At 36.7% G+C, this 19,629-nt stretch overlaps 1 protein-coding gene across 2 annotated transcripts; it reads right to left on the reverse strand.

The window, feature by feature from the left end:
- Positions 1–1,264: 1,264 nt before the first annotated feature.
- On the reverse strand, positions 1,265–19,140 carry LOC136848556 (uncharacterized). 2 transcript variants are annotated; one of them, XM_067120839.1, is made up of 4 exons: positions 18,198–19,140; positions 8,867–8,963; positions 6,759–6,970; positions 1,265–4,904 (listed from the first exon to the last, which is right to left on the reverse strand). In XM_067120839.1, the coding sequence occupies exons 1-4, from the start codon at positions 18,796–18,798 to the stop codon at positions 4,795–4,797; spliced, it is 1,020 nt and encodes a 339-aa protein (XP_066976940.1). In that variant the 5' UTR covers positions 18,799–19,140; the 3' UTR covers positions 1,265–4,794. The 2 variants fall into 2 exon arrangements, with proteins under 2 accessions (XP_066976940.1, XP_066976938.1); XM_067120837.1 differs by having other exon boundaries at positions 6,759–6,973; positions 18,198–19,137.
- Between the last annotated feature and the right edge of the window lie 489 nt (positions 19,141–19,629).

Here is a 19,629-nt window from a genome sequence, read left to right on the forward strand (position 1 = left end):
AAAAACTAACCATAGAATTTTCTTGAAAATTATCTCATTGTGTTTCCCACACCCAAGTTACCAGTGTTTCTCTTTTACTACCTAACCTTACCTAACCTAGGGGCATGGCAAAAAAACCGTGGCTAGTGTAATATTTAGCATATACTGTATATCTCAGGAATTTGCGTCCCGCCCAGCAAAATCTGAGAGCGTTGGAGAGCCGGATCTTCCATCTCGCTTCAAAAGCCTGTGTTGTGACTTGAGGTCATGTTTGGATAAACTTGTCAGATTTAGCCGGTTGTTGTTCTCGTCGACGACGAGGCAGCGACTAAACTGGAGCACAGATTGCTGCTATTTCCGCGGAATGCTTTCGTTCATTTTTCCTGGCGGCGACGAAGAAATGTTCGTGCACTAGAATGTGGTTTTGCTTGTCTTTCAGGTTTTACTGCAAGCATGTGGAATAATGTGTGTTTATGTGTGTGCAGGTGTCTTTTTTGCAGTCACGTGCGCGCATATGTGCACACAGAACTCTAAATTTTGCATATGTTGTAGAATTTCTTCAGATCTTTTTGAAATACGGTAGTTTTTTTTAATGGCTTATACTTTTTGCGATTTGCAGAAAATCTAATATTACTTTTCATTTTAAGGTATACAATATTTGAGTGAGGTGTTTAAGTTTCAAGAAATTATTTTCGTAAAGCAGGTATAACTTGGCTGAGATGACTGAGAATTGACTGCATATTAATCCTCCGTATCCATACGTACACACACATATGTATTATATATATGTATATGTACGTATGTATGCATGGATAAGAAGGATTAATATGCAGTCAATTCTCAGTCATCTCAGTAAAGTTATTCGTGCTTTACATAAATAATTTCTTGAAACTTAAACACCTCACTCAAATATTGTATACCTTAATATATATATATATATATATATATATATATATATATATATATATATATATATATATATATATATATATATATATATATATATATATTCAAGATGGGACCATCTGGTTAGCTGGGGTGTTTTGAGGGTTAAAATAGAAAAAAATCAATATAATCAGACAAAGCAAGGTTAAGTTAAAAATCCCACAAACTCTGAAGTGGTCTCACTTCTGTGTAGATCCAGCCAATCAGAGGCTTTCTTTGGGAACGCCTTGTCTAGTAACTACTTTACAGTCCGCATCTGCCCTTCGTGTATGTTTACCAGCAGGCTAGCTTACACGCCAACCCCCACAGGATGTAACTAAGGATATGAAGGAGGACAACCTCGAAACACAAGTTTATTCGATACAATAACAAGAAAATATATATGATAGCGATAATAAAGACGACTAGAGTTACTTACATATCACAAGACGAAGGTACAGAAACGTATGAGATTGCCAGAGGAAACTTAAGACTATTCTTTGGCAACAATGAACTAGCTGTGCTGACTATTCTAACGGGACTTATGGTTAGGTCACAGTGAGTCATATACATTTTCGATATGTTTTCCATGTGTCTCGTTCATTGTAACATTTATGTTGACGAGCATGCATTGGAACCATAGAGCCTTTTCTCTCTTTTTGTAATCTAGAGAGTATCGGCCTGTCTCCATGACATACATTCATATGATTAAATGATCCACACAAAGCAATATATATATTGTAAATTATTTTCGATTTGTAAATGTTAATCTGTTTCATTCTATAGTACGTGGCATTACGTAAACTTACACATTTTGATATTGCTGTACGTTATTTCCTTCTGAAATCAGTCATTCGTGGTGCAAGAAATCTAGTCTTGATTGGCAAGTCGATTATCCTGAGAAAATCTGTCCCAAAGCTGAATTATGATGGATGAGATTCAAATCAATAATTCAGACCAATTAAGGTTATTTTTTACCACAGGAAACCCTGAAAAATTACCCTAACAGAATTCCATACCTTTTTGTTTCAATAAATTCAAGTTTTATATTCAGAATAATTGCAACATAGTTTTGATATAATTGAACCGTGACCAGTTATTGACAGCTTACTGTATATTCCATTACAGCGAGCATTGGCATTATTGAAGCGTTACCTGAACTCCTATCCATTTCGGGGACGGCGAGTCATCGTTTTTCTCAAATATCTTTCAAATTAATTATTTGATCGAAATGGTACTTTGACACAGTGTACATGACACCTCCTGCTAATTTTTTGTAATATAGTGCAATGTCAAATGGTTTTAGTTAAAGCGTATACTCTTGGCTTACATGGTATTGCCAAGCATCACCAAACTATGCATTCGAACCTCCTTTATCCCCATCCCGTCCCTCCCTCTCCTTTCCCCTCCTCATCCCTCCCTCAACCCACTTTCCTGGCCTCCCAATATCCGCCCCAACTTTCCTGTCTATGGGGGATAGCGGACGTTCGATTGCGTAGATCAGTCCTGCTGACTCATGCGACTTTGCCTTTAAAAGTCAAGAGTAAACGCCCTAACTAACACCACTTGACAATGCACTATATTGCCAAAAAATTAGCAGGCGGTGTCTTGTACACTGTGTCAAATTACCATTTCGATCAAATAATTAGTTTGAAAGATATTTGAGAAAAACGATGACTCGCGGTCCCTGAAATGGATAGTAGATGCTCATGATTCAACGTTAAATTCCTTATACGTCCATTTTAACTTTGTTATATATCAAGAAAAACTTTGCTGCTAAGACGGAGTTCTTTCTCCAAATAGATATGTAAAAATCCTTTGGTATCTCTCAAAATTTTCCAGTCATTTACTATCTTATCAGTTTTGTGAGATATTTCACTAAAGTAATTCAGCTTTCTTTCGGTACATACAGTTAGAAATAAACAGACAAAGTGATTCTTTAGCTAAATTTAACGAAAGTTTAGTTTTTCAGTATTGGGCTTATTTCCAATGATGAGCAAAAATGGATCTAACAAGAAAAGCTATATTAGTTAAACTTTTTTTTTTACATTAAAGAACTTCATTTACAAGCAAATCCTCTTTTATTTTTCAAAGAGTTAGAACTGATCTGTTTATGCACTGTGTAATGTTCGCTGAGATATCTAAGAATGTTAAAAATCTATTCTGTATCACTTTCCGAAATATTCTTATAGTGCTCTAATAAAACTTTCTGAACCATTGACAAAACCAAAAACCGATTAAAACTGATATCAGAAATTTGATTTTATTTTGACCAAATTCACAGTAATCTCACTTACGTTCACGCTATATGACTGTGAAATATTTTCTGTTAAAACAGAATACCATCTAATATAACGAGCCCCTAAAAACGCCAAAATGTAGAGAGTTAATGGTATATTTCAGTTGGTCTCTGAAATATAGCATTAACTTTCTACATTTTGCCGTTTTTATGGGCTTCTTGTATCATACTATATACATAAATAAAAGCATGAGAAATGAGTCCGAACTTTCTTCAGTTATCAGAACACCGATCCAAACTGCGAATGAACAATTACGAAAAGCAAAGGGAAGGAAAAGAAACTAAAGGTTTGGAAAGAGCAGTTGACCATGACAGGAGTATATCGTTTAAGCCTCTCGGTTCTTGAAAATGACTGACAGATAAGTCTGGAATATCTGATAGACCAGTGGATCTTAACCTGGGGCGTCAGCATTTTCCAGGGTGGGGGCGGAGACCTGGGGAAAGATTAAAAATTCTCTAATTATATTCGTTATTCTCTTACCAAGATCCGCTAAGAAGCAGTTTGCAAGTATCTCACTAACTCATTCCCAAAAGAATGAAAACACCCTTTCTCTTTTTTTTTTATTTTTTTTTTATTTTCCTTTAAACCTGGGAGGGAATTTTACTCATAGATGCAAGGGGTTGGAGGGGGGGGGGGGGAGGGCATGGGAAGGACCATCTCTCAGAGGGGGCGTGGTAATAAAAAAGTTAAGAACCTCTGTGATAGACACATGGATGAAAATATAACTATCTGAACAGTATTATTCCTAACGGCACATTTCTAAATCACACTTACCTGGGTAACATTACACATTCTTGCCAAAAAACTTTCCATCTTTAAGTTTGATAAAATACACCACATTTCCATTTTCACTTCACTTTTTTTATTTTTTATTTTTTCGTTATTTTCACGACTGTCGTGCATTCAATTGTTGTGCGCGTTGACTTTCACAACTTCCGTGCATTCAAGCGTCGTGTACGTTCATTCGCACGGCTGCCGTACAGTAAAGAGTCATGTACGTTTATTTCCATGACAGCAGCGCATTAAAGTGTCGTGTATTGTATGTCTGTTTTCACGACTGCCTTGCATTCAAGCGTCGCGTATGTTGACTTTCACAACTGCCGTGCATTCAGGCGTCGTGAATGTTGATTTTCACGACTGCATTGTATTCAACTGTCGTGAATGTTGATCTTCACGACTGCCGTGCATTCAGCTGTCATGAATATTGATTTTCACGACTGTCGTGCATTCAACTGTCGAGAATGTTGATCTTCACGACTGCCTTGCATTCAACTGTCGTGAATGTTGACTTTCACGACTGCCGTTCATTCAAAAGCCGTGTATGTTGATGTCCACGACTGCCGTTCATTCAAAAGCCGTGTATGTTGATGTCCACGACTGCCGTGTATGCAACTGTCGTGTATCCAAAAGAACGACGACTTATCAAAAGTCTGGTACTGGTAACTAATCATCTATTTCACCTTCGCGGAAGACTGTCCACCGTACGTTCATTGCACACGTTCCCTGTACAAACCTTCACGTTAGTCGTTCCACGTTTCTCGCTCCTCGTCTTATCTTCTTCTTCTTCTTTGTTTTCTGGTCATCACTGAGATCAGTTATTGAGAGCATCGGATGTCAGGGACAGCGAAGAGAACATCGACCTTCGATTCGGACTGACGCCCAGGTTCTCCCAGTTGATCCAAGATAATCTGGCCGTTAAATCTGCAGATTTAGGTTTTGGGAGAGGATTAATTAACGAGAGTGGACTCCTAGATTTACAGGATTTTCAGATTTTCTCTGAATAAAAAAATAATGATAAAATTAGCAGATGTACAGAGGAGATGTGACTGACTGTTAGAAATGAAATGAGGGAGTGGACTCCCAAAATTACAGATTTTCAGATATTTAGATTTTCTCTGAATAAAAATAATGATAAAATTAGCAGATTTACAGAGGAGATGTGAATGATTGCTGGCAAGATTTTTACATCTTAAAATTTTCTCTGAATAAAAAGAATGATAATTAGCAGATTTACAGAGATGTGATTGACTGTTAGAAAGACTTAGATTTTCAGATTTTCTCTTAATGAAAAGAATGATAAGATTAGCAGCTCTACAGAGGAGATGTGATTGACTACTAGCAAGATTTTTATATTTTCAAATTTTCTCTAAATGAAAATAATGATAAAATTAGTAGCTCTACAGAGGAGATGTGACTGACTGTTAGAAAGATTATTAGATTTGCAGATTTTCTCTGAATAAAAACGAATGATAAGATTAGTAGCTCTACAGAAGAGGTGTGATTGACTGTTAGAAAGATTTTTAGGTTTTCAGATTTTCTTTGAATAAAAATTATGATGAAATAAGCAGCTCTACAGAGGAGATGTGATGGACTATTAGAAAATGAAATGTAATTACTACACGTCAATATTATGAGTTAAATTACTTGATGATTGATTGAGTTATGAAATCTGGGCTGCCAAGCCAAGCACTGGGTAGGCACTTTCAGCTGTTCAGCGCTTCCTAAGACAGCGAGAAGTGAAGTTGGAGTAGTTGGACAGCAAGGTAAAGAGGTCCAGAACATAAAGCAGATGAATCACAAGGATCTAAAGGTGGAACTGGGAGAAAACTCCACAGCTCCACTAAGCAATAAACGTTAGAGGTGTTGGACAACAAGCTTGAAGACCGGACTTTTGTAATGCCTACAGTGCACCAGCTGAGGCATATTGACGACACTTTTCCCTTACGGGGAACTAATGTATGAGAAGAATATGAATGAAAGAATTGGAAAAAATGGTCAAGATAAAGAGAGGATACATATCTTGGTCATAATGAAAAGCAAATCGCCAATAAGCAATGATTACAACTGCTAGATAAGATCTCGGAATGAAAACATTACGACCAAGCTAAGATCTACTGGAAGTATATACGACGCATTTTGCAAATCTGTCAGGCATTTGATTCTAGGGATAAAATTGACAAAATATTACTAATGGAAAGCGATACCGGCCTTCATTTTAAATCAAAAGAGGCGATATTAATCAACATTTGTGGACGGAATTTTCGGAAAAAAGGAGATATAATAATACATAAGTAAATTTGAATATAAATCACTTTTAGACAGACGTTTTTTACAGTGAAGATCCGGCAATAACAAAACGAAACTGAAACTAAACTGGAGGTTAAAACTGCAAGGAACTTTTATATATATATATATATATATATATATATATATATATATATATATATATATATATATATGTGTGTGTGTGTGTGTGTGTGTGTGTGTGTATTTATTTATTTATTTATATATATATTAGCATTAGAAGCAGTGCTGTAAGTTTGGTTAGGCGGTTAGGTTCAGTTACAGCACCAATTTATGCAATTCTTTTTTTTCTTAAGTTAAAAATTTCCCAATTTTATTCATTAAAAACGAATCAAATCTTCATGAAATTTGTACATACGAAAAATGATCGTATGAAGAGAAAGTATTAAGCTAATTAAAAGATAAGATTATGATGGCCCGTTTAGCCCAGAATGGAGGCAAAACATACGACAGTCGCGAAAAAGGACCCACCACTCGTATTCCAGATGTGACACTGATCCGACGGCAGTTCCCCTCGAAGTCCCTTCTCGATATGGCTGATGGGATCGAACTCCGTCGTCAGGAGTTCCCGCAGGAGGGCAATGTAGGCGATGGCTAGACGAAGGGTATCGATCTTGCTCAGTCGCTTCTCGTAGGGGAAGGTGGGGACGTGCGTGCGCAGTTCTTCAAAAGCTGAGTTTATACTGCTGGGGAGGGAGAAGAGAAGAGCAATCTAAACATGTATTTTGTCTCGAGATGCTTCGTTCTGGAGATGGGGCTCTTGGTGACTATTATTATTCTTAGTGACTATTGTTAATCTTGATGATTATTGTTACTCTTTATGATTATTATTACTCTTTATGATTATTACTACTCTTGATGACTACTGTGCTGCGCATTTGTGGCGTCGCCAAAGATTTCGTTTCGGAGATACTGCTTTTGTTGACTATTTTTACTTTTGATAACTGTTATTACGCTTGATGACCTTTGTTACTCTTGATGACTATTGTTACTCTTGATGAATATTGTTACTGTTGATGGCTGGTGTATCATAATGATTTAATCATTATGATACTGCAGAACTCTGACTAGATTATCTGTAGCTAAAGTTGAATTCATTACCAGAGAAAAATAAACATCCGGATTAACTATAATTGCCCCACGTCCGGATACGGATAGAAGGGCGGGAACTGAGTGCGAGCGTAACCTTCCCTATGTCATATGAGGAAATGTGCATTACAGAAGCAAGAGTGCACTGTCTTGTACAACAAGCGGACCCGAGATCTATGAAAATCAGTGGGTGTTTACAGCAGGAATTTTGTCAGTACATGATTTGAGGTGATTAAAATCTCTCTCTCTCTCTCTCTCTCTCAAATGTAGGTCTTTCACCTTTAAATCTAAAGCCCAAATCGAGGTGCAGCAGGAATTTGAAATTACATGGTTTGAAGTAATTTATCCTCTCTCTCTCTCTCTCTCTCTCTCTCTCTCTCTCTCTCAAGCGTGAGAGTTTCACCCGTAAATAATAATCCTTGCTGTGGCCAGCAGCACATTTTTTTCTGAAACAAGCTCAATTGGAGGTTTAAGCATCCAGTCCTCTCCCAGTTCTTTCAAATGTCCTCAGAGATTACTCCTGATCTCCAAAAGATATTAATTACTTCTTTAACTTCAGGTCGCCATTGTCTCCTTATCTAACTTCCTCTGTCCTTTACTCTCATGTCTCACTGTATGTCTGCATCTAGTACATATGCTATTTGGGTTCTATATTGACCAGGTCAGGTGTGGCCTAAAAGCTTATTATTATTATTATTATTATTATTATTATTATTATTATTATTATTATTATTATTATTATTATTATTATTATTATTATTATTATTATTATAACAGAGCCAACAGAACCTGCAAAACATTGATGACAAAATAGAAAATATAGAAAAATCAACATTTGCACGGCTGTGTTCAATAAAACGAAAGGTGCAACTTTCCCATAAAATTACATTATTATTATTATTATTATTATTATTATTATTATTATTATTATTATTATTATTATTATTATTATTATTATTAAAGAGTCCACGAAACCTGTATATATCGATAACCAAAAGCAAACAAAAAACAAAAAAACATACATTTACACGAAGGCGTTCAATAAAACTGAATGTACACCTTTCTTATAAAATTATTATTATTATTATTATTATTATTATTATTATTATTATTATTATTATTATTATTATTATTATTATTATTATTATTATAACAGAGCCAACAGAACCTGCAAAACATTGATGACAAAATAGAAAATATAGAAAATCAACATTTGCACGGCTGTGTTCAATAAAACGAAAGGTGCAACTTTCCCATAAAATTACATTATTATTATTATTATTATTATTATTATTATTATTATTATTATTATTATTATTATTATTATTATTATTATTATAACACAGCAAAGAGAATCTGCAAAACATCGATGACAAAAAACAAAATATAGAAAAATCAACATTTGCACTGCTGTGTTCAATAAAACTAAAGGTGTACCTTTCTTGTAATTAAGCCCAGGTAAGAAGAGTCCCATTCGTCAATAGACTCACCTGAGCATCCGTTTCCTTTCCCTTATGTTCGCGGCATGGCGCTGCACCCTGTAGGGGGACCCTGTCGGGTAATATTCCTCCTCTCCTTCCTCGCCTCCTGCAGGAATAAAAGAATTTTAGACTGTTTTTATTGGCGAGGAAATCCACACCGCCCTAAAATGGAAGACTGCAGTATCTGCAAAAGTACAAAACTGAGAAAAAATGGTAGATACTGCAGTTTTCCATTGCGTTATACTGATTTTGCAGATACTGCAAATGGGACCTTCTAAATAAAGCACTGAAGAATCATTCTGAAACTGCAGTAACTTGCGTATTAGTGTTTCACGAGCCCAATAGGTGGCATGTCTCAATTTCGAAAGTTTTGCAGATACTGCAGTTTTCCGTTTTAGGGCAGCACAGTTGTGTAAATGTAGATATATATTAGAAATATATATACAAAGCGAGAGCTTTCGAGAACTTGCTCGATTCTTCTTCTCAATCTGACTGAGAAGGAGAATCGAGTAGGTTCTCCGAAGAGCTCGTTTGTATACATAATTCTATTATATTAAACATTATGCACTTGTATATACATTTCTACTATATATATATATATATATATATATATATATATATATATATATATATATATATATATATATATACCCTGTATGTACATTTCAACTATGCATTTGCACCACTGTGGATTTCTTCACCATTTTAGTGACTCATGCTATTATGAGATTTTTATGAATTATTTTTATCATAAATTACTGATGAAAACTCGACGACCAATCTCCTTACAGTTGACAATAAGGGAAAAGACCCATTGAATGAAATGTGCGCTTCTATTCTCACATTATTATTAGCTTTAGATATTAAAAAAAAGTAAGTATACGCTTGGCAAATGATAACATTTAGGGAATTATCTATCAACCTGTAGATGACTTTCAATACAGCAAGACAGTTTGAGGAATCTAGTGGAATTTTAAATGGAGAAAAACTAAGAACATTGTACAGAAATCTACGACATAGAAGCCATTGCAATTTAGCATTTTCAAGCAGAGATGAGACTGTGATATTATGTGGGATGTGTATCCGGAATTCAGTCATACACTGATTAGCAACTTTGTTCGAAAAAGATATATTACTTGCGAGTAAATGCATCAATTAAGAAGTACAGAAAAACAGTTCTATATACAAAGCTTACGTGGTATAAGCGAATAAGAATAATTTTTTTATTATTAGTTTTCTGAAAAGAAAACTATCGTGCCGGCTTTGTCTGTCCGTCCGCACTTTTATCTGTTCGCCATCAGATTTAAAAACTACTGAGGCTAGAGGGCTGCCAATTAATATGTTGATCATCCATCCTCCAATCATTAAACATACCAAATTGCAGCCCTCTAGCCTCCTCAGTAGTTTTGATTTTATTTAAGGTTAAAGATAGCCATATTCGTGCTACTGGCAACGATATAGGATAGGCCACCACCGGGCAGTGGTTGAAGTTTCGTGGGCCGCGGCTCATACAGCATTATATCGAGACCACCGAAAGATAGATCTGTTTTCGGTGGCTTTGATTATACGCTGTAGCGGCTGTACAGAAAACTCGATAGCGCCGAAGAAATTTCGACGCATTTTTTACTTTTTTTTTTTTAGTGGGAGAACTCACAAATAGGTACCTGATGCTAGACGTATTATACACTAATACACGTTGACAGATGCTTTACACAAATGCAACATATGTCTCCCATAAGTAGCCAATACAAAATTTATGCACATCTGTTGATTTTGTTATGTTTAAGGGAACTGTATCTTTGAAATTGCACATAATACAAATGGAATTCAGTTTGAACTAGAAGACCGTGGATGACTTTCAGTCAGGAAATATTCGGTAACTTATATGTGCTTGTGAAAGACGAATATCATAATCATATTATTTATGTAGTATATATATATATATATATATATATATATATATATATATATATATATATATATACATATATATATATATATATATATATATATATATATATATATATATATATATATATATATATATATATATATGTGTGTGTGTGTGTGTGTGTGTGTGTGTGTATATTTATATACATATATAATACACATGGTTCAAGAACTTTTCTTTCTGGTGAGGCTGGAAGGTACAGGAAGAAGAAGAAGAAGAAGGAGAAGAAGAAGAAGAAGAAGAAGAAGAAAGGAGAAGCTTCCGGTCTCCCTAGCGCCATCCAAGATGGATGCTCTCCAGGAAAATCAATAGACGCGTCTTGCACACCTCACAGCAAAATGGCGGCCAGTTGAGGTCTGGCTGCATTTCTCCCGCCGAGGGCAGGGCATTTGAACTATTTCTGTTGCTGAAAGAATACGCAGAGGAATGCCCAGTAAGCCTTACACATCTGCGCATTGTCTGTTCCGTCAATCTTTTTCCTCGAGTCGCAAGGAAAGACGCATCGAGATGCGTCTCTCTCTCTGGTCGAGTTGCGCATCATGTATCTTCTTTGTTCACTATCCCTTTCGAGGGTCAAATGTCACTTGGTCTCTGCTAGGCGACGCGACTTTGCTGAATCGCATCGGGGAAAGGCATGCAATTGAACGAATTGCAAAAGGAAATAAAGAATAATAAGGGGAAAGTCACTTAGACGCAATGAAGAGGCGTGAACGCCATTCTCCCTCGAGAGGAAATGTGGGTCTTTACAAAAACAATTTTTTTTGAATAAGTAATTTCTCCCTGAATTAGCCCTTTATCCAAGTGTGGGTCCATGTTAGATTTTGATGTATAAAACGTTTTAAAGGTGTTCCAAATCTTTACCAAATTGAATAAGATATATTTTTCTTAACTGGACCACCTTTCAAAGCTTAAGAACAAGTTCTCGGGTAATGCGAGCTTTTTAGTTTTCTGAAAAGTAAACTATTGTGCCGGCTTTGTCTGCCCGTCCGCACTTTTTCTGTCAGCACTTTTTCTCTCCGCCCTCAGATCTTATAAGGTACTGAGGCTAGAGGGCTGCAAATTGGTACGTTGATCATCCACTCTGCAATCATCAAACATACCAAATTGCAGCCCTCTAGCCTCAGTAGTTTTCATTTTATTCAAGGTTAAAATTAGCCATAATCGTGGTTCTGGCAACGATATAGGATAGGCCACCACCGGCCCATGGTTAAGGTTTCATGGGCCGTGGCTCATACAGTATTATACCGAGACCACCAAAAGATAGATCTACGGTAGCCTTGATCATACGCTGAAGCGGCTGTACAGAAAACTCGATTGCGCCGAAGAGACTTCGGCGCATTTTTTACTTTTTTTTTTTAGGTGAATTAACTTCAGTAACATTGCATGTCATTATGTGATCTAGTTTAAACACTTTCTATATTGCTGTCATGATGAAAAATGAAAGATTTTTATACTTATTCCCAGTATATTCCTTGATTTACACTCGCTCTTCGTTTTGTAAGTCAGATTCTGTACTAATAATCAATTTATTGTTTCTGAAATTCAGGCTGTCAAATCAAGCACTTAGGCATTATCGTCCATTCAGCGCTCAAGACAGTGAAAAGTGGGAGTTAGAGAGGTTGGACAGCAAAAGTGAAGAAAGGAAGTGAGGATGGAGTAAAACTAAAAGACTAAACAATGCGTGCAGCTTGGGGCCGAACGGACACTGCATAACACCTTTTAACAAAACCTACAGCGTACCACACGAGGACTTTGCTGATATATAAATGCCCAAAACAAACCATTTTGTCTTTCTAGTAAACATATTCACATCTCGTCCATCATACCTCAAGTTCTGTCATCGCACGCATTCCCATCTTATGAGAGATTGATGTAATTTTGAATAATCCAGGGACCTCTTGCAATTATGCCTAAATTGCACAAACTTCAAAGATGAAATAAATATCGCGTTCATTCTGCATTCACATGGTGTTATTTCTAAGTATTTCTCGAACGTAGCGATGAGTAACTTCAGTATTGCTACTTTTCTTTCATTTGAATATTGCTATATTTTTGCACTGAAATAACACTACTATTTTTACTTACAATGAGTGTCTTCAATACTAATTAGTGTCTTGAAAACTGAATACGTGTTACCCTCTTCGCTAAGATATTGTTATTTTTCTTGGCTAAGGATTTGTGTATCTGGGTAAGAAAACAAAAAAGGACCAATTTTATAACTAGAGTTCTCCATCTCTTCCTCAAGATCCCAAGTTTTGTTTTGGTAAACAGTCCACAAAATTTCGTGATTCAAATGACGAAGGCTGATTTCGCGAGCAAAGATAGTGTGATCATTCTCTCTTTGCAGGTATTTTTATTTTATAGTTTTATTTATGTTTGACATAACAGAAAGGAAGCGATTTTCCTAGCTCAGAAGTTCTATTATGTGTATGTACACTAACCTCTCTCTCTCTCTCTCTCTCTCTCTCTCCACTGAAACTTATGAATTTTTCTAGGGAATTTTTAAAGACTCCAATTCCTTCATCAGTCAAAGCTGAATTATAATTAGGTAGATATCGGGGTACAGAAGACTACTGATTCTCTCTCTCTCTCTCTCTCTCTCTCTCTCTCTCTCTCTCTCTCTTTTAAAACATGACTTTTTCCATGAAATTTGAAAAGACTTCAATCCCCTCATCAGTCAAGGCTGAATTATAATTAGGTAGATATCGGGGTACAGAAGACTATTGAAAATGACTTTTTCCAGGGAATTTGAAAGACTTCAATTCCTTCATCAGTCAAGGCTGAATTATAATTGGGTAAATACCGGGGTACAGAAGACTATTGATTCACTCTCTCTCTCTCTCTCTCTCTCTCTCTCTCTCTTTCTTTCTTTTGAAACATGACTTTTTCCAGGGAATCTGAAAAGACTTCAATTCCTTCATCAGTCAAGGCTGAATTATAATTAGGTAAGTATCGGGGTACAGAAGACTATTGATTCTCTCTCTCTCTCTCTCTCTCTCTCTCTCTCTCTCTCTCTCTCTCTCTCTCTCTCTCTCTCTCTCTCTCTCTCTCTCTCTCACTCCTTTAAAACATGACTTTTTCCAGGGAATCTGAAAAGACTTCAATTCCTTCATCAGTCAAGGCTGAATTATAATTAGGTAGATATCGGGGTACAGAAGACTATTGATTCTCTCTCTCTCTCTCTCTCTCTCTCTCTCTCTCTTAAAACATGACTTTTTCCAGGGAATCTGAAAAGACTTCAATTCCTTCATCAGTCAAGGCTGAATTATAATTAGGTATATATCGGGGTACAGAAGACTATTGATTCTCTCTCTCTCTCTCTCTCTCTCTCTCTCTCTCTCTCTCTCTCTGTCTCTGTCTCTGTCTCTCTGTCTGTCTGTCTGTCTGTGTCTCTCTCTCTCCCTCTCTCTCTCTCTCTGTCTCTATCTCTCTGTCTCTCTGTCTCTCTCCCTCCTTTAAAACATGACTTTTTCCAGGGAATTTGAAAAGACTTCAATTCCTTCATCAGTCAAGGCTGAATTATAATTAGGTAAATATCTGGGTACAGACGACTATTGATTCTCTCTCTCTCTCTCTCTTTCTCTCTCTCTTACACACACACATACACTAGAAGCACTCATGGATTTTGTCAAGCACTCGCGGAAACCAACAAGGATTTGCACGTGAATGTGTATTTTCAAAATTTAGTAAAAAAAAAAAAAAATTCCTCAGACGTAAATTACCTAGGAAGCTTTACATAACTTTACACGAATACAGGACTTGAAGAAATGCCCTTCATTCGATATATTGAATTATTGATTTAATGTTCTCTGGCACCGTAACAACTAAGGTCATTGACGCCGATATCTTTTGTTAATGATGACGAAATGTATGTAAAAAATATGGACATAAAGACAAGATTATATATATATATATACATATATATATATATATATATATATATATATATATATATATATATATATATATATATTGATTAATAGGATCCCGTTTATGGTGGATGGTTTCTACCGGAGATATTTATTTTTAAAAATTACAGGCTTTCCAGAACTAACTGTCCCCATCGACTGTTAGCTGATGAGGACAGATAGCCCTGGAAAGCCTGTAACTTTTCCTGAACAAACATCTCCGCTAGTTACCATTCAGTTTAATTGAGGTTCTGTTATTAATTGTATTAATGCATAGAACAACTGTGTAAGTGATAATATATATATATATATATATATATATATATATATATATATATATATATATATATATATATATATATATATATATATACATATATATATATAACTGAATCCACAGCTTTTGCAGAAGACGTACTACTGATACAAATCTAAAGATGCCATGGGACCATAAAGACTTCTCCCCCGGGGACTTCGGCTAGAATGTATCGGCTATTCTTGGGCCTTTGAGAGAAGGCATCTGAGTTTAATTTATATTAACATAACGTATATGTATCTTTACAGGAAAATATTCTTTTATCGTTAGATCATTTTATCTCTATCTGTTTATTTTGTCTGTTTCTGATGAGAACTTTCCTCAGTATCTCTTGACAACGTCTCATGACATAGGTCTAGTGAAGAAGACCGAGCCACCCATGATTTGGAACCCTCCCAAAAAATGAAAAGTTTTTATTCATATCCAGGGTCACCCCAGAAAATCTAATCGTTTGTTGTACTAAACGAGGCCCAGCTTTAACAAAATTATTCATAAGTAGTGAAAAATACATTTTGCTTAAGCCTGTTAACTAGCAATCAAACAGTCAGCTCAACACAACAGCTGACGAATTCAAGTTTGTGTCATCGCTTCTAAGATCTTAGACTCATTCAGACTTTCGTGAAGTTTTTAATTTTTTTTTCAGGAGCAGGGACCGAACTTCTCACACACCCCACGGCATGAACCTTTTTACTGAATTCGCTTGCAAAAAGCTTGAGGTGTTTTGTAAGTTCTGAATCGAGGTAAGAGACAAATGGCATCTGCAGTTTGCAAGATTCTTCGGTATACGTTACTGAAATAAAATAATTTTCCATATATCATGTTTCTTTAGACAAAGATTTTAAGCACTTTATCAGTGTCATTCAAACAATTCACTATGACAACCACAGGGAACTTATAAATATATTACTTAAGATGAGTGTGAAATATTTTCTGTTACAACAGAATTCCTGAGGAGACAGATAGTTTGGTCTCTGAAATATAGCCGTTATTTTCCACATTTTGGCGTTTCTATGGTCTCCATATATTTGACATTACTTACGGTAAATCTTCGTAACTATGTGATAAAATGTGAACTAACTTATAAAAAAAAGAAAGATTTCCAGATAAATTTTTTTAACAAACAATTAAAGAAACAATATTACGTACCTAGAAGCTTAAAGAATATATCAGTGGGTTTAATTTTCCTATAAAAGTTCGATTTCCGAAAGAGCCAGTCCGGAGTGAATACGAAATAAACCAGAATTTCTAACAAAATTGAATGTCTTTATACTGTGGCAACAACTTGGAACTGATTTTAGGGTAAATGTGTTTTGTACCATAGGTAAAATTTTTCTTCTAAACTATAATTTCTTAATGACCTCCGGTACTGTAATCACCTCAAAATGATCATCTCACCTAAAAATTCTCTTATTTCACCAGTGATATTCTTTTTAATCACACAATAACTAGATTTAGCACTATCTTATTATTATTATTATTATTATTAATATTATTATTATTATTATTATTACTATTATTCAGAACATGGACCCTTTTCATATGGAACAAGCCTACAGGGGGCACTGACTTGAAATTCAAGGTTCCAGAGAGTTCATTTGAAAGAAGTAACAGAAGGCAATGGGAAATACAGAAAGAAGAGATCAGCTATTAGAAGAGAAAGAAAGGCAAACTAACAAACTGATAAATAAGTAGATAAGAATGTAAATAAAGTGTTAAAATACGAGTTGAATTGTTTTGAGGTTCTAATTGCACAACATCCCCTGGGAGATTGCTCCACTGTCCAACGGTGTGAAGAATAAAGGACCTCTGGAATCATTCTTATTCCAAATATGCTATACAAACAAGTAAGAAATGCGCCGAAGTTTCTTCAGCGCAATCGAGTTTTCTGTACGGCGCGTAATCAAGGCCACCGAAAATAGATCTATCTTTAGGTGGTCTCGGTATAATGCTGTATGAGCCGTGGCCCATGAAACTCTCAGCCGGCCGTGGTGGCCTGTGTTGTTGCGTTGCCAGAAGCACGATTAAGGCTAACTGTAACCTTAAATAAAATAAAAACTACTACGGCTAGAGGGCTGTAATTTGGTATGTTTGATGATTGGAGGGTTGATGATCAACGTACCAATTTGCAGCCCTCTAGCCTCAGTAGCTTTCAAGATCTGAGGGCGGATAGGAAAAGTGCGGACAGAAAAAAGTGCAGACGGACAGACAAAGCCGGCACAATAGTTTTCTTTTCAGAAAACTAAAATGGCAACAGTTCCTTCCGTTTATTTTTTCCAAAAATCTATGATCAACATCAAGGCCTTAGTTCCTGCATCCAAGCAAGTACATCAACGCCTTAATTCCTGCACCCAAGACAACTTGCGGTTTCAAACATTTAATAATAGATATTAAAAGATTCAGTTCATGTCTCATTCCACCATCACTCAGTTTCAGCTGCTTCCATACTTCCTCTGAGTCCTCTCTATATTACAAACATTCTTTGACATTTTTCAAATGGGATTTATTAGATTTATATTTGTCCTCGAGGATAAAAAGTATTTCTGTCGTTACATGAACCCCTGAGGACAGAATGGGGTCTATTAGTATTATTGTTACGGTTAACTTCGAGTAAATGCTAATTAAAGAAATTACATGATATGTAATCAATATATATATATATATATATATATATATATATATACTGTACATAGATATATATATATATATATATATATATATATATATATATATATATATATATATATATATATATATATATATATATATACATATATATACACATATATATCCATACATGTGTGTGTATATATATACATATAAATATATATATATATATATATATATATATATATATATATATATATATATACATATATACAGTATAAATATATATATAGCCTATATACTATATATATATTAATTATATATATATGTATATATATATATATATATATATATATATATATATATATATATATATATATATATATATAAATCTTAACACCACTGCACTGATTTATAACAAGATATTTCTACCTGGTAATAGAACATCTACGTAAAAGCTAGATCTGAAAGGCAATATCAAGCTTGATAAATAAATAAGAAAAAAAGATCGGATAAATGAGGATGATGATGATAAAAAAAAAAGCTCTCTGGAGGACCTACCATGCACGAGGAAGGGCAGACTGTGGAGGTGGGGGTGGGCAAAGGCACAGGAGGGCAGCTCCTCCTCCTCGCAATACCCGCCCTGCTGCATGTTGACCGTCCTGACGTTCCCCCCAGCAGCTGCTGCTACAGCAGCCACGTGCCCCGAGGGATTGTTGTTGTTGTTATTGTTGGAGGAGCTGCTGATCGTGTTGATGGTGCTCGAACTGCTGCCGCTGGCTGCCGCCGCCGTCGGCAGCGACGCTGGCACGCCTGCCGTGAAGGCAGCTCCGTAATCAGCCAGGTGATTGGACCCGCTGGTCACCTGGTTTGTCACCTGACCCAGCTGGGTCAGGCTGCCGATGGAAGTGGCCGAGGGAGGACTGTTGCAGCCGAGGTCCCCGCCGCCCCCGCCGCCGCCACCGCCTCGAATGCCCTGTTGGACTTGTTGGTGGTGGGCGTAGGTGTGGGCGTACTGAGCCGGGGGCGTGTGGCTCTGGGGCAAGGAGGTGAAGAACTCGGAGTAAGGCGGACTGGCGATCTGGGAGGACGCGACCTGACCACAGCCGATCTGACGAGGAACTGGGGCGACGGATCCCATTCCCACCACGGCCTCAGCCATACTGCCTCTCAACCTCCACTTTTTGTCCTCTGTCACCAAAGACTGACGCTCACGGGGGCTAAAAATTGAAATTCTGGCTCCCCAGCCACGGGGTCCCTCGGTGCTTCTGGAATTGACAGTGCTCCTAATGGTGCTGATGTATACCGTTGAATCTATTTCGCGCCCGACTGCTGCACTTGCCAAAGGACCGTAGAGGGTTCGCCCGCCCACCAATGAGAGCGCGAGCCGTGATTGTAGTGGCGACTGGGCCTGACAGCAGACATATTGGTTCCAGACTCTTCATCTCCCTTATACCCTCCCCTGATGACAAATCCACCTGACTCTCTCCCTCCCGAAAGCTTTCCAACGGCTCCCCTCCTCTAGGCCGTCGTATTTTGGACTCTGACGTCACGGGGAAAGACCAAACAAAATCCGCTTCTTCGCCTGAGCTCGGCTGTGATTGGTCGACGTTTCGAGTCCGGGAGATAACTGGATGCAAGAATCTCTGGAAGTTCACAGACCGACTTACGCAACAAGCCCCGCCCATATGGAAAAGAGGCCGTTGATTGGCTGGCTGCCGACTAATCGATGGGTTTCCAGCCACTCACGGCTCGGAATAAATCCGCTTTGCCTAATTACCTTAGCCACCTAGAACTTGGGAAAATATTTCCCCTCATGAGAAACAAGCATCTCCGCCAAGTGAAATGTGAAAAATGAATTTCAAATATTCTTATCTCATCCCAAAAAAGAGTAAAGCGAAAGGATATCTTCATTCAGATCCGATTACTACTTGGGAAACGAAACGATTCGAAGGATATATCAGGTTTTCTGAAAAGGGAGATGCAGATTTTT

Source organism: Macrobrachium rosenbergii, chromosome 19 (genome assembly GCF_040412425.1).
Source record: "Macrobrachium rosenbergii isolate ZJJX-2024 chromosome 19, ASM4041242v1, whole genome shotgun sequence".
In the NCBI taxonomy this organism is placed as follows: Eukaryota; Metazoa; Arthropoda; class Malacostraca; order Decapoda; family Palaemonidae; genus Macrobrachium; species Macrobrachium rosenbergii.